Source organism: Gracilinanus agilis, chromosome 2 (genome assembly GCF_016433145.1).
Source record: "Gracilinanus agilis isolate LMUSP501 chromosome 2, AgileGrace, whole genome shotgun sequence".
NCBI classification, from domain to species: Eukaryota; Metazoa; Chordata; class Mammalia; order Didelphimorphia; family Didelphidae; genus Gracilinanus; species Gracilinanus agilis.
Genome location: NC_058131.1, coordinates 719,280,334 through 719,297,078, shown reverse-complemented (window position 1 = coordinate 719,297,078; position 16,745 = coordinate 719,280,334). Strand labels below are relative to the sequence as shown.

Genomic DNA, 16,745 nt, shown 5'->3' with positions numbered 1-16,745 from the left:
AGGTCTTTTATTATTCTTATTTGCTTCAAACACTCAGTTTTATTTCTACAACGCTGTTATGGTAATAAAACTTATCACTAGAAGGATAGTATAAGCTAAAATATCCCTTTGACTGTCATGTTCTCTCCCTCAGGTCCAAATGTGGATCCAGGTCCAGAACACAGACAGCAGTGAAGTGTTATAGGAGATCTGGGAATTATTCAAGGTATATTCTGCCAACCAGGTGGAAGCTACACAGATTTCTTTATAGTTTGGGAGTGTAAGGGTTAAAATTAATGGTTTGACTAAAATATGAGAGAATGTGGTCACTGATATTATAACTCAAGTCAAAATGACTTTTTATTTAGCAGCTTCATTTACAAAATAGAGAGAAAGAGTTGATTAATTCAAAAGTAGACAAAGGGAAAGTTAATCCTATCTTCACATGAGTGAATCATATAATTCTGCATCTGATAAATTCAGAATACCCTGAGCATTGCTTTTTATTTGTTTGTTTTTGGTTTGTAGAAAGCAAGAATATAAAGAAGGGGAAAAATCTAAAAAGAGAAAAGGAAATAAAGATTTAGAATGCATCTACTCTTGTCAGGAAACATGCTAACCCTTTACAATTATTATCATATTTGATTCTCACAACAATACTACAATGAGCAAGTTATTATTATTCCTATTTTACAGTTGAGACAACTGTAGTAGAAAAAGATTATGTGACTTTTCCAAGGACACACAGCTAGTCAGTATCTGAGTCTGGATTTGAACTCAGGACTGACTGACTTGAGGCCTGGCATTCCATTCACTGTGCCTATTCCAAGGTACAACCTGGAAAGAAGCTATTCTCTGAGTAAATGAACAAACAACTGAACAGAACAGAAAATGAATTATTCTTCTCCCCTCTCAGCAGAGACACTGGGGACAACCAGGGTAAATAATTATATTCATTTGTCAGGAATAGATATTGTTACTAATGTTTTTGCATTAAAGAAAGGAGTATTTTAAAACTGCATGTGATGTGGAAACAAAAGATAGCAATAACATTTATTTCTCATTAATCATTTTATAAAGAAATTGGAGAAACTTCTTAAGGTAGCATAGTTGATCTCTGAAGGACTGTGAATACAACATCATTGAGAGAAATCAGAATGCAATAAATGATATGGTTTAAGAGGAAGATTATTTATTTCTCTCAATGTATTCAAATGAAGTAGACAGTCTCATAATCACTCTAAGCACCACATTATAGAGGAGAAAATAAATTCAAACCCAATCCCGATAGAAAGAGAAGGTGATTTCACCACCAAACAAATAATTATGGAGTTTTCTTTATCATCTCAATCATTCCGTTATAAACATCTTCAGGTGCATTAACACCAAAAACAAAATCCAAATGATTGTATGTAGGCAGAGTCTTGTGGTAAATCAGGTTGGGGATTTGTGGGACTAAGATGGCGACATCTTCTGGGTCAGCCAACAAATCTCGCTGACCACTCCACAGTGCGGTTGGCACTCTCATAGACAACAGGGTGTACCTTGGAGGAGTAGGCTGCATGAACACAAAAGAGAGCGAGAGTCCTTACAGAGAGCCACAATTCAAAGCCATATCATATCTATGGGAGGGCCAATTCTGCCTATGATTCTATTAGAAGGCTTAACATATTTCCTCTTTTCTCCTAAGTAGGACTGCCAGAACCCAAAACTAGAATAGATGACTTTGTTTACTTTTTTAAAAGGAAGAGCATAATATCACTCTGATGGGGGCCAGAAGAACATCTTACTTCTTTAAAAGGAATTATTATTTCAAATAAAATATATAAATATAAAAATATATAAATGAAATTTCTAATACATTTTCATATGATATATATTTATATATGCCACACTCTCATATATGCCATATACTAACAATATTCAGGTATATATATATTCATTCTCTCCATTGAGTTATCACATATTTATATTTAAAAAATTCTCTCCCATATACTAAATCCAAGTAAGGCTAGGATGTGGCCCACATACCAGAAGAATGAGTCATCTTTTTGGATCTGGTCACTAGCTTGGCAGGAGGAGGGAGGGATGCCCTAGGCTCAAGGAATTTAGATTTTGGCCAGGTAATTGAGATAAGTCTTCAAGATATATCAATGAAAAAGATAGCTACATGCAATCTAAAGGACAGTAATCATGAAGGTCTTTCATAGCTATTTCAATGCTCAACACCACAGATAATTTGGCAGGGATGCAATGTGGGGAAGCATAAAGTGGGCTGGATTTGTTGTCAGAAAACCTGGTTTGCTGTTCTAATTACCTTAATTGATTCCCTATATAAAAAGGAAAAAAAATCATCATTTCTTTCAAGAAAATTACCTGATTATAGTGAGCCAGGTTCTCTTTTCGAGTCCCCCAGTCAAAAGCTCGTGTAACATTTCGAATGTCGTGAAAATTCTGACAATGAAACAAATAAAACAAGCAAACAAACAAACAAACATAAGAATTCGAAACAATGTCCATCCTCAAGTTCAGTGGATAAAGACTCACTGCATCCCACCTGGAAAGATGAAAATATATGTATATATATTTTCCTCAAATGAAAATAAGACTACAATAAGACTATGATTAAAAAAAAAAAAAACCTTGGTGGGGGCAGCTAAGTAACCCAGCGGATTGAGAGCCAGACCTACATACAGTAAGTCCTAGGTTCAAATCTGGCCTCAGATATTCTTAGCTGTGCGACCTTGGGCAAGTCACTTAACCCCCATTGCCTAGCCCTGACCACCCTTCTGCCTTAGAGTCAATATGCAGTATTGATTCCAAGGCAGAAGGTAAGGGTTAAAAAAAACCTGGACAGACTTATATGAAATGATAAATAGTGAATTAAACAGAACCAGGAGAATATTGTAGACAGGAACAGCAATAATGCACTTAACTCTTATTAGCAAGGCAGGGATCCCTGACAACTCTAATGATTCAGGACAAAAAAATTTCTCTCTTCTACCATTCAGAGAGAGTCTGAATGCATATTGAAGTATACCATTTGTCATGTTATCTGCTTCATGAGGGTTTTTCCCATAGAAGCACTGTGTGTCTTCTTTTACAACAAAATAAATTAGAAATATGTATTGAATGCTAGTACATGTATAAGCTTTATCATATTATGTTATCTCAGGATTGTGAGAGAAGTGCCAGGGAGTGAGAGAACATGGATATCAAAATATCAAAAAATGATCATTAAAAATTGTATCTATGTGTAATCTGGAAAAATATCTTAAAGGACTCTAAGTCCTAGGCTAAATAGAAAAAAAAGGGTGGGAGCTGGGAACCTTTAAGCTTTTGGGGGTTCCCTGGTACATCAAGAGAGTCAAGTATATATTACATGAAAATAAATAAGCCAAAGTGCCAAAACCTTGAAAATCCTTGGGATGCCCTTTGGACTTTTGATCATATGCCGAGGAGCTCCTGAAGTTTAAAATCATCTCTAGGTAGCCTTGTTGAGTGGAGAAAAATGGAATTTTACCCAATTGACTCCAAGCAGGACTTCCCTTTGACATTCCGTTCTAACTAAGAAAATGTACAAAGGAGAAAGCTAACTTCCTGGTGATAGGGGGAAGAGATGGAGTCCAGGAGTGACTGAAAAGGGCAATGAATGCCACTCTTGAGCATGGTACTTTGATAACTCTAGCCCAGTAAATCTTCAGTCACAGGCTCTGAGTTGTGCTGAAAACACAAAATTTCCTCTTGATATAAAAGATGAATATCCAAGTAAAAGGAATCATTTACAAGAAGCTTATTGTCTAAAGAGGACACAATTCAGAAAAATTAAAAGCAAGCCAAGCCTACAGAGGTTTAAACTGGAGCTGCGAACAGGACACAAATAACAAAAGGCTTTCCTTGGAGCACATAAAGGTGGGGACTCCCAGCAGGCTCACCAGACAGGTGTGGGGCCCATGATTTGGTGACTATGTATTTTTCCATACTTTGTGAAGTCATTTCAAGGTGAGGAGAGACTTGAACTTCAGAGTCTAGTAAAAGCATTGAAGAAATAGTACCTGGTAGTAATGGACAAAGTTCTGGCTGGATGTTCCCTGCAGGCTATGTGACAAGTAGACATCAATTCGACTCTAAGAAGCAAAAGCAATCATTTATTTTCTGAACAAATACTTCTCCAAGAGCTTCTGACATCCTGAAATTGGACCCTGAAAGGCTCAGCCAGTGGAGTCAATTGTTGTGCAGATTCTATTATGCTGGAAAGCTCTCCAGACCAGATCTGGTAAGAGGCTGGACTTCTCTCTCAGGACCAGCCTGAGAATCACCAGCATTAGGTCCTTCATCTAGTTAAGAAAAAATTGGCCTCAGTGATCCATGAGACCAAGCAAAATGCTCCCTGTTCTAATACCAATTACCCTGAAAAAAAGAAAGGTGAGAAAAGGTCATGGATTAAACCATTTCTCTTCTTGTAGACACAGAAAATATGAGAAGGAAATAATGATTTTTGAAGATTTTGGATAACAGGAAGATAACAAATGTGTTCCTTTTTTATTCCCTGGCTTACTTGACTTTCCCATCAGGTAAGTGGTGAAGTGGATAAAGTGCTGGACTTTGAGTCCAAAAAAGTCATCAGATCTCTCCTCAGACACTTACTAGCTGTGTGACCCTGGGCAAATTACTTAACTGTTTGTCTGAATTGCCTCCTTTGTAAAATAAACCAGAGAAAGAAAAGGCAAACCACTCCAGTATCTTTAACAAGAAAATCTCAAAAGGTACAATGAAGAGCAGGCAAGATGAGTCAATAGCAATAAAAAAAAGCAAAGGGAAAAAATTCTGTCAATCAACAAAATGCCAGTTATGACCAACATATATACCAACGTTTTTTCAAACAAAGTCCTTAATGAGGGCAATAGAGGGGAACTGACCGTCTTTTACAAGTGACATTCTACAATAGACAGTATCTTTACACTAATACAACTGAAACATATAGAAGAAATGACCTCAATTACTTTTTTATGCATAAAACACTTTGTTATTTAGTAGAATAAAAAATATCCACTTCCAACAGAACTCTGAAACTTTTTGCATTCCAGTCCCTTTGGAAAGTCAGTTCAGGAAAAGGATCTGGTCCTCAGAGTCATGTTTTGAATGCATATAATAAAGACCACAGGATAATAAGAGAACTAAACATTAACAAAAAATAAAGATGCAAATTTTCCCATCCAAATTCATATCATAGACTTCCTAAAATAGGTCCAAAAACCCCTTGGAGACCTCTACATTAAAGGGCCTCACCAAGCCAAGTGCCTGACATTCATCTATGAAAAGCAAACAAGCTTCCTTCAAATACATAGCAAGAGAAATAATTCTGTTTGATAATCCTCAGTGAGTCCACAGCAGAGTTCAAATGAAAGATTCTCCACACATGGTGAAGTCTCAAGGATGCTCCTTAAAATGTAGGAGAGGAAGTAGGGCCAAGACAAGTGAAATGATTGGTCTAGGAATGTCAAGGATCAGGAAATCTCTCTACAAGTGCAGACTAGCAACTTCTCTGAAATTTAGAGTCCTGGGGCATTGCCTAGAGCATGGCAAAAATGACTTCTACAGAGTCATACAGACCATAAAAGGTCAGCAGAAAATGCACAAACTGAGCCAAGATATTAAGCAAATTAGATGGCGTTTAGAAAAGTAACCCATTGGCCATTTTCAAGAAACAGAAGGTGAGAGGGATTGTCAATAAAAATGGGAAGGAGGAAGCATCAGAGGTGTCCCTTAGTTCAGGATTCATCAGATTCATGTTTTGAAGAGATAACGTGGGATTGTAGAAAACTTATTGGATTTGTCATTGTAGAGCAGAAGTTAGAATTTCACCTGGCCAACTTTCACATGCTTTTCAGATGTGAGTTATTCTTCCTTCATATGCTTCTCTCCTTTAGCTGAACACCCAGTTTCTCCTTGTCCACCTTCATAATGAATATTAGAACAGAAAGACTCTTAGCAAAAACATCTCCTATTAAGGGTCTTTTGTATTCTTTCAATATGACTTATTTAAAGGTGAAGAAAAGTAACTACAAGAAATTTTCATTAACCACAATATAGCATCAAAATTAGGATTGGGTTTCATTTGTCTTTGGGTTTTTGCTACTCTCTGGTATTCATAATGAATAATTCAGGAATGGGGTTCAGGACATTGACTTTGCTTTTCTTCTCATTCTGATTCATTTGCATCTTATACTGAAAAGGATTTTGACTCTGAAGTACTCATTGGACCCTTGCCTCAACAATGATGTGTGGAGTTTCTCCCATAGAGGTCCAGGTAATGGGTTTTGGAAATTCAAGATCCCCATAAGGGGTTTCATGGAGAAATTACCCAGGACAATGGACTTCAATTCATGCACAGACCACAGAATAGTTATTTTAAATCTTGCCTTGAGGATATGGTGCCTGATTTCCTTTGGGTCCCCCTTAGCTGGGGGTATTTGTATATAGTTTTCAAAATGGTTGGTGCTTCCCAGAAGATAAAAGCCAGAATAAGCAGTGAGGGGTCCTGAACACAGGAGAAGGCCAAATGATAGCAAGAAAGAGAAACTCAGTGGCAACAAGAGTTATGAAAAAGATCGGAAGGGCCAACATGAAGCTCTACAGTGAAAAGAAATGCCATGTCTAGGAGGAAATAAGTAAGAATAGAGGGATGGAATCACTAAAGGACATCAGGGGTCTTATGACACCAGAGGTATGAGTTATTCTATTCCTACATGTTTCCTGGTTACACACATACTCATACACTCATATTCTCTGCTTTTGTGTGCTGGCCATATGGATTCTTGAAATGAGCTTCACATATCTTCATTCCCTCCTCATGTTTTCTTTATATGTGCATTTTCATTGTGGCTCACAGGTTACAGGGTTTCTCTGCCTATGTACCCTGCCTACCTATCATACCACGGTAGAATGATAAACAATTGAAAAGCAAAATAATTGAGAGGGAGGAGGCCAATGAATTGGGTTTAAGACTTAAAAATTATTAAAAAGAACAAATTAAAAATCCTCATATAAAAACCAAAATTGGAAATCAAAGGAGAAATTAATAAAATTGAAAGTAAAAGAACTATTGAACTAATAAATAAGTCTAGGAGCTGGTTCTTTGAAAAAAAAACAAATAAAATAGATAAAAATCTAGGAGGAATGCAAAGATGGTTTAATATTAGGAAAACCATCCACATAAATAATCATATCAATAATCAAACCAACAGAAATCACACAATTATCTCAATAGATGTAGAAAAAGGCTTAAACAAATTACAACACCCATTCCTATTGAAATAACTAGAAAGTATAAAAATAAAAGGACCTTTCCTCAAAATAATAAACAGTACATATTTAAAACCATCAGCAAGTATCATCTGCAAAGGGGGACAAGTTAGAAGCTTTCCCAATAAGATCAGGAGTGAAACAAGGATGCCCATTAACACCTCTATTATTGAATATTGTACTAGAAATGCTAGCAGTAGCACTTAGAGAAGAAAAGAAATTGAAGGGATTAAAGTAGGCAATAAGGAAACTAAACTATCACTTTTTGCAGATGATATGATGATGTACTTAAAGAATCCTAGAAAATCAACAAAAAGACTAGTGGAAATAATAAACAACTATAGCAAAGTTGCAGGGAACAAGATAAACCCGCATAAATAATCAGATTTTTCTGTATATTTCCAACAAAATTCAGCAGCAGGAGTTAGAAAGAGAAACTCCATTTAAAATCACTCTAGTGGAGTGATGGGCAAACTACAGCCCGCGGATGCTGCAGGAAGCCATCAAAGCCCGTGATGTTTAGCACAGCTTGTCACCAGCTCTAGAACCTGCAAAGCAGGTGTCAGAAGGATGGAAATTTCTCACTCAGTTTCCCCTATGTGACTCTTTTCTCACTAGCATTCACTTGTATTGAAACTATTGTAATCAGTATCCTTATTCAGCCCCAGGGAGACATAGAAAAACAATAGAGGTTCATGGCAACCACAGTCACAGACTATACACTATCCCAAAATAAACCCCTAAATAAACCCCCATAATACAGAAACTTCTCCTAGAAGTCACTTCACAACAAACCAGCATGTAGTGAGTTAATGTTAAAGATTTTAAATCTCTAACTCAGATTCCCATACACAAGTGCCTGCAAGAACAGGCCAGAACAGTCTCCAAGTTTCCTCCCCCCCACCTTCCAGATCTGATTCGGTACAGTAATTTAGTATAAAAGAACAATGAATGAAATATGAAGAATTTGTCTCCCATGAAAAGGCCTGTACGTTCTCACCACTGTAGCACAAGAGATACATCAAACACACCAAACACATTGTCTCCAAAGATAAGATGTATGGTGGGAATGGAATTCATGGCAACATTGATGTAATCTTGAGAAAAATGATATAAAAATTAAAATCAGCAGATGGCATTTCAGATCAGCAAACCTACTGCGTCTCTGGCTCTTCTCACTCCATTTTCGCTCAGTTGTCCCACCCCGAAGGGGAACTGGATTGCTGGTAATTCCCCTTCTCCCCCTCCCAGCAAGATGCGGCCCCCTGAAATGTTCTTTCTGGCTGAGGCCCCCATGACATTATTCCTAATCTGCCAAATACACTGAGTAGGATACAATGCAATGAAACTTCGAAAGAGTTGCCTTAGAAACAGACTAACAGATGAGCATTTCCTTTCCTTTGGCCCCCTCTTTAAAAAGTTTACCCGTGACTGCTCTAGACAATATAAAATATTTGGGAATTTATCTACCAAGACAAACACAGGAATTATAGGAACATAACTACAAAACATTTTTCACACAACTAAAACTAGATCTAAATAACTGGAAAAGCATTAATTGCTCATAAGTAGGGTGAGTTAATATAACAAAAATGACAATCTTACCCAAATTAGTCTACTTATTCAGAGCCATACCTATCAAGCTACCCAAAAACTTTTTTATGTAATTAGAAAAAATGATAACAAAGTTCATCTGGAAGAGCAAAAGTTCAAGAATATCCAGGGAAATAATGAAAAAACGTGAAGGAAGGTGGCCTAGCAGTACCAGATCTTAAACTTTACTATAAAGCAGTGGTCATCAAAACAAATATGGTACTGGCTAGGAGAAAGAAGGGTTGATCAATGGAATAGATTTGGGGTAAATGACTTCACCAAGCTATGTTTGATAAACCCAAAGATCCCAGCTTTGGGGACAAGAACTCACTATTTGACAAAAACAACTGGGAAAATTGGAAAGCACTATGGGAAAAATTAGGTTGAATCCACATCTCACACCCTCTACCAAGATAAATTCAAAATAGGTAAATGACTTAAATATAAAGAGTGAAAATCATAAATATAGTAGGTGAATATAGAATAGTATACCTGTCAGATTTGTGGGAAAGGAAGGAATTTAAGACCAAGCAAGAGATAGAGAACATTGCAAAATGTAAAATGAATGACTTTGATTATATAAAATTAAAATATTTTTTGTACAAACAAAACCAATGCAACCAAAATTAAAAGGAAAACATCAACTGGGAGAACATTTTTATAACAAAACTCTCTGACAAAGGTTTAATTTCCCAACTATATAAGGAACTAAGTCAAATTTACAAAAGATCAAGCCATTCCCCATGGACAAATGGTCAAGGGACATGAATGGGCAGTTTTCACACGAAGAAATCAAAACAATCAATAAGCACATTAAAAAAGCATTCTAAATTTCTCCTGATCAGAGAAATGTAAATCAAAATAACTCTGAGGTACCATCTCACATCTAGTGGGCTGGCCAATATGGCAGCAAAGGAAAGTGATAAATGTTGGAGGGAATGTGGCAAAATTGAGACACTAATACACAGCTGGTAGAGTTGTGAATTAGATCAATCATTCTAGAGGGCAATTTGGAACTATGTCCAAAGGACTTTAAAAGAATGCCTATGCTTTGACCCAGCCATACTACTGCTGGGTTTTTACCCCAAAGAGATAATAGGGAAAAAGTTGTAAAAAATATTCATAGCCGTGCTCTTTATGGTGGCAAATAATTGGAAAATGAAGGGGTGTCCATCAATTGGGGAATGGCTAAAAAAATTGTAGTATCTGATGGTGATGGTTGTGCTGAAAGGAATGACGAACTGGAGGAATTCCATGTGAACTTGAAAGTCTTCAATGAACTGACGCAGAGTGAAAGGAACAGAACCAGAAGAACGCTATACACAGAGACTGATACATTCTGGCACAATCAAATGTAATAGACTTTTCTACTAGCAGCAATGCAATGATTCAGGATAATCCAGAGGAATTTATGGGAAGGAATGCTAGCTACATCCAGAGAAAGAACTGTTGGAAGAGAAACATAGAAGAAAAACATATGATTGATCACATAGTTTGATAGGCATATTATTCAGGTTTTAATGTTAAAAGATCATCTACTGCAAATATGAATAACATGGAAATGGGTTTTGAACAATGATACATGTGTAGCCCAGTGGAATTGCTCATCAGCTATGGGTGGGGGGTAAGGGAAGAGGAGGGAGAGTCATGAATCTTGTAACCATAGAAAATATTCTATATAAAAAATAAAAATTTAAGAAATTAAAAGTGTGCATCAGAAGACTCTTATCTTGTTACTAGACTTACTAAAATATTTAATTAAATGTCTTTTGTTATAACAAATAGGTCTTCTGGTTGGTCAGTAAAAGTGTTCCTATTGGAGGGGACCATGACCCATGATTTGAGTGAGTACCCCAAAGAATACCTTAAACCTGTAATATATCTTCTGGAAGAACCTTGTGCAAAAAAAGTGCCCCAAAGTCTTTTAAAAAGATGAAAATAGGGGCAGCTGGGTAGCTCAGTGGATGGAAAACCAGGCCTAGAGACGGGAGGTCTTAGGTTCAAATCTGGCCTCAAGACACTTCCCAGCTGTGTGACCCTGGACAAGTCACTTGACCCCCATTGCCTTCCCTTGCCACTCTTCTGCCTTGGAGCCAATACACAGTATTGACTCCAAGACGGAAGGTAAGGGTTTAAAAAAAAAAGATGAAAATAGATGACTATAACCAAGAATTCTTTGGTATGTTCATGTGTATATCCAGTACTTTTTGAAATACTTGGTGGTATTATAGTGTCAGACATGGATTTAGAATGAGTAGGTTGAAATCCCACAAGAGACCCTACTGTAGGCATTGACTAGCTGTCTGGTCTTAGGTAAGACACAATCTCTCTAAGGCTCAGTTCTTTCATCTTTGATATAATATTAATAATAACATTTTCTCATAAGTGAAGATGCAATAATTTAACAAAATAATATACCTAGGTTGCTTTCCAAACCTGAGATTAGTATCTGAATTGCTGGTTGTTATTATTTGGTCTTTAAAGAGATGAGGTATAGACCAAGAAAGTACATGAGTCAAAAGGAAACCTTGTGAGTCATCATAGCTTCATCCACCTAATGGATAAAGATTTTTGGTGGTGTCTATGGCCTCCAGAATAGGTGATCTTAGGATTCTATGATTAGTCAGGGTTTTAGAGAGATAAAATAAATAGCTTTGCATATCTCTAAAATAAAAATGGCCTTTTACTAACATCTGAGAAGAGGAAAAGGAAACACTCTTACCATGTTTAAGTTTTCTGGATCAAATCCAAACAAACTGAAGACAATTTTGCCACAGATAATACCAGTTATTTCATTGTTACATACTTCAGTGGCCAGAAACTTGCTGATGGCAGTCTCAGGCAGAATGTCCTTGTCACCCACTAAAAGCTGTGAAGGAAAAACCAAATACAAATATAACAGCTGCTAAAATGGGGAAAGTTGAATTAAAAAAAGACCAGGTCCCCCAGGCCAGTGTCTTGAGATACTCCTCACCCACCACTCAACATTCTTTCTTGAATTGTTAGGAGACATAATGTGAAGGGCCCTGAGTATGATGGCCCATGAGACACAAGAATCAGATTTGGGCAAGAGCTAACAGGGACCCAAAAGTCCCTGACTATGTCCTCAAAAGAAATCATCCAGATCTTGCCTGAAATCTTCAAGTACTGGAGAATTAATAAAGGATTATACATTTTAAAAGCATCTACTCTGTAACAGTTATTATGTTAAGCACTCTTTACAAATAATATTACATTTCATCATAACAACACCTTGTTAAAGAGGTCCATGTCATTATCCCTAAGTTACAGATAAAGAAACTGAGGCAGATAGAGGTTAAGTGATTGACTGACGTCACATAGCTAAGAGTCAGCACAATTCAAACTGAGGTCTTCTGACTCAAAATCCAGCATTTTGTTTATATGATATCTTGGTGGTACAATGAGTGGGTAGAATTCTGGATTTGGTATTAGGACAGTATAACTTCAGACACTTTCAAGATTTGTGACTCTAGGTCACATTTTAACCTCTAAAGAAAACACTTTAGCAGAAACTAGGTATAGACCAATATCTCACACCCTCTACCAAGATAAGGTAAAAATAGATATACGACTTAGACACACTGTGACACTATAAGTAAATGAGGGGAGCATAGAATAGTTTACAGGTCAGATCTATGGGAAAGGGAAAGTATTACAAGATGTAAAATGAATGAATTTACCTGTATTATATTTAAAAGGTTTGGTACAAACAAAACCAGCGTAATCAAGATTACAAGGGAAACAATAAACTGAGAAAAATATTTTATGACAAATTTTTCTGATAAAAGCTTCATTTCTCAAATATATAAAGAATTAAGTCAAATTTACAAGAAAAGAAGTCATTTCCCAACTGATAAATGATAAGAGAATATGAATAAGCAGTTCTCATATGAAGAAATCAAAGCTATCAATAATCATATAAAATTGTTTTAAATTCTTCTTCTTAAAGGAAATATAATTTAAGACAACTCTTAAGTATCACCTCATACTTATCAGATTGACCTATATGACATTAAAGGTAAAAGACAAATGTTAGAGAGGATGTAGGAAACTGGGACACTAATACATTACTCGTGGAGTTGTAAACTGATTCAACCTTTAAGGAGGGCAATTTGGAACTATGCCCAAAGGCTATAAACCAAATACACATCATTTTATCCATTAGTGTCCCAAGTAGTGTCTCACCACTAGGTCTATATTCCAAAGAGATTTTTAAAAGGGGGTAAAAGGACCTATTTATACAAAAATATTTCTAGCAGCTCTTTTTGTGGTGGCAAAGAATTGGAAACTGAAGGGATACTCATCACTTGGGAAATGGCTGAACAAACTGTGGCATATGATGGTGATGGAATAGTAATGTGTTGTAAGGAATGATGAACAGAATGATTTCAGAAAGAGCTAGAAAGACCTAACTGAACTGATGCAGAGCAAAATAAGCAGAACCAGGAGAATACTATATACACAATAGCAGTAATATTGTGGAATGATCAAGCATGAGAGACTTAGCTATTATTGGCAATACAATGATCCAGAATAATGCTGGGGAACTAATGTCAAAGAAATCTACCTACCTCCAGAGAAAGAACCACAGGAAGAGGAATACAGATCAAAGGATGTGATTTTTCATTTGTTTATTTTGGGTTTTATTTGGGAATTTTGGTTTTATATCACTATTCCCTTACAAAAATGAGCAATATGGAAATGTATTTGGATGATAAATCATGTATAACCTAGATTGAATTGTTTGCCAGCTCTGAGAAAAGGGAAGTGAGAGAGGTAGTGAGACAATTTGGATCATATGACTTCAGAAAATTTATGTGGAAATTTGTTAATGAATGTAATTGGTAATATATATATGTACATATATATAATGCATATATATATCTTTCTAATAAAAAATAATTTAAACATTTTTAACATCTAGGTTAATCTCTGTCTTAAAGACTGAATTAATGTAGGCCCATCTTCAAACCAGTTTTAATCTTCTGTAGTTTCCATGTCCTCATGTTCAAAATGGGGATAATAAAATCACCTTCCTCCCAAGGTTGTTGCTAGGGTCAAATGAGATCTTGTAAATAAAATAGTTTGCAAGCCATGTGGCATAAGATGAATGTTTGGTACTATTACCATTTTCTACCTATTATCTCTCTATTATCTCATGCTGATCCTCTTACCCATTTCTCTTTGTTCTCACCATGCAAAGAATAAATCTAATTTCCCTTCTAAATGACTGTTTAGAATTGAATATTTTGAATGGAATTATTTCAATTGAATATTTTTTAAAAACTGAATATTTAAAGGCTGCTCTCTTGCTCCTTCTCTGCTCCCTGAATCTTCTCTTCTCAAAGATAAAGAATCTTATTTCTTTAACTCAGGTTCAGGTAACAACATCTCCAAGTTCATCAGCTGGAACCTCTCATTTGAATGTCTCATTTCCCATTAGATACCCTCATTTTTTACTAAACTTATCCATCATCTAACACCCCCATCGCCCCCCACCCTGCTTCCACAGACCCATCATTGGGAATTCTCATCATCTGGTAAAATCCAGTCAGCCTTGGGACTCAACTTCATGAGTAGCATCTGTTCCTTTGATAGCAGGGGAGAAACATAACGTCCTCCACCTAAGGGCAGGGGACAGGATAGACATCACGTCTCTTCATTTCTGTCCAGGTTGAGCTCAGTTTAGACTTCTCTGATTTCTCAGCCATACCGCCTCACCAGGTGGGGTCCTTTCCCTTCCCTTTCAGCTTTCTTTTATGTGTTATATTCTTTCCTGGATTATACACTCTTTGAGGGCAGGAACTGCCTAATAAATGCTAATTAACTACTGACTCGCAGGAAGGGAAGTGTTTAATAGGAGAGTGTATACAAAACTCACTTGCAGAAAGATTTGGGAACTGGACTTATGCTTTGTTGCTCCGGTGATTCCCTAGAGAAGGGAAATTCTTCCAATGAAGGTTGTTCATTTTCTGACCTTACAGTTCTAGAGTTCTGCCTAGATCTCTGAGTAGTTCAGTGGGGCCTGCTTTGTATCCTGCAGCCCATATATATTAGAGACAGAACCTGAACCCAAGACTTCTTGGTTTAAAGGCCAACTCTCTCATCATTGCCATTCATACATAGAAAATAAAGGCAATAAAGATAAAAAAAATTAATTCAAGATTATGGGAGGGAAAAGAGGGATCTATTGGCTGAGAGCAATGGGAAAACCTAAAATTAGCAACAGAGTTTGGGTGGAATTTTAAGGGAAATTCAGAAGTCTATGAGGCAACATCAGAGAGGGAGCCAAAGTCAGATATGGAAGATAGCAAGAGTTAAAAACTGACTACTGTCTAATTAGCTACAGTTAAAAGGGAAAGATTTCCCATTTATATTTTGACATGGTGCCTAATTATTTAGTTCTTTGGCCCTAACAGATTGTCCCCCTCCAGCTTTCCCATTGTAAAGATTAGGAAAGCAAAGTCCAAGGAGAAAGAATGATTTGTCCAAAATCATGTAAGCACTGAGCCTCAGAGCCAGGATGATAAAGGCAAGGATTGGGCAAGATCACCCCTAAGGTTTCCTCTGACTGAGATTGTTTTCATTCTGAGACATTAGAATCGATCTGTGTTCTTACACAGAAAAGTTTTCTTCCCCATCTCTAGTAAATGGCCTGCCTCTGAAGCCTAAACGTGTCACCGGGGCCCATCCTCTACTTCTCCTTTATTTGCTGTTCACATCAAGTTTGCAAAACAAATTACATACCTTGAACAGTAACTTGGGCAACCTAAAAAGCAGCTTAAAAGGAAGACTTCTGACATGCTGAATAGAAAAGACCGGAGCTAAGGCATGAAAAGCTTTGACTTTCTGAGCCAACTTGGGTAAGGTAGAGAATGCCAGGAAACCTGAAAGACAACAATAGATTTGGTTTTACTAGATTTGACCTGTGCAGACCCTTCCAATTCTCAACAAGGACCCTTTGATTCTATGAAGCAGAAGCCACGAGGGAGTGCTCAGCCACTCAGAGAACAGCCCTAGGAAGCATACTGATCCTGGCCAATGGGAGAATCAGAGAGTTAAAGAATCTCCAAGTTGAACCTCACTGTCTGACAAACGAGTAATAAGTTTCTCCCTTGCCACTCACATTTCCTGTCTCCTTTTCTCCACTCACTGGATTTTAGCATGTACTTCCATAAACAAAGATCCAACCAATTCAATTTAAAGAGCAGCTGATTTAGTTTTTAAATAGTCTAGGAGTATTTTAAAAACAAAACATTAGGGGGCAGCTAGGTGGCTCAATGGATTGAGAGCCAGGCCTACATACAATAAGTACTAGGTTCAAATCTGGCCTCCAACACTTCCTAGGTGTGTGACCCTGAGCAAGTCACTTAACCCCCAATGCCTACCCTTACTGCTCTTTTGCCTTAGAACCAATGCATAGTATTGATTCTAAGACAAATGGCAAAGGTTTATTATTATACTGGCCAATTTGCAGAGTGTGAAGTGAAACCTAAGAACTGTGTTCATTTACAATTCTCTTAGTAGTGATTTAGGGGATTTTTTCATATGATTTTTGAATACTTTGAATATTTATGAATACTCTAGAGAACTTTTTATTCTTGTCATTTAACCACTTTTCTATTGGGGAATGATATAGATACATATGTGTGTACATATATGTGTACATATATCTATAAACATGTATATGTGTGTATATAGATTTATTTACATCTCAAATACAAATTCTTTATTAGAAAATTTTGAAATAATGATTTTTTCCCATTCAGCAATTTCCTTTCTTATAGTAGATGCATTAATTATATTTGTGCAGAAGCTTTTCAGTTTCATGTAACCAAAGTTATCAG

At 36.6% G+C, this 16,745-nt stretch overlaps 1 protein-coding gene across 1 annotated transcript in view; it reads right to left on the bottom strand.

Annotated features, from left to right (window-relative positions):
• Positions 1-1,303: 1,303 nt before the first annotated feature.
• LOC123234437 (gastric triacylglycerol lipase-like) overlaps positions 1,304-16,745 on the bottom strand; it is a 111,458-nt gene continuing 96,016 nt past the window's right edge. Inside the window, exons 5-9 of the mRNA XM_044660337.1 lie at positions 15,646-15,785; positions 11,600-11,746; positions 4,035-4,106; positions 2,356-2,433; positions 1,304-1,537 (exon numbers count right to left, since the gene is read on the bottom strand). Coding sequence (XP_044516272.1) covers positions 1,304-1,537; positions 2,356-2,433; positions 4,035-4,106; positions 11,600-11,746; positions 15,646-15,785 — 671 coding nt within the window. The remainder of the gene's footprint in view (positions 1,538-2,355; positions 2,434-4,034; positions 4,107-11,599; positions 11,747-15,645; positions 15,786-16,745) is intronic.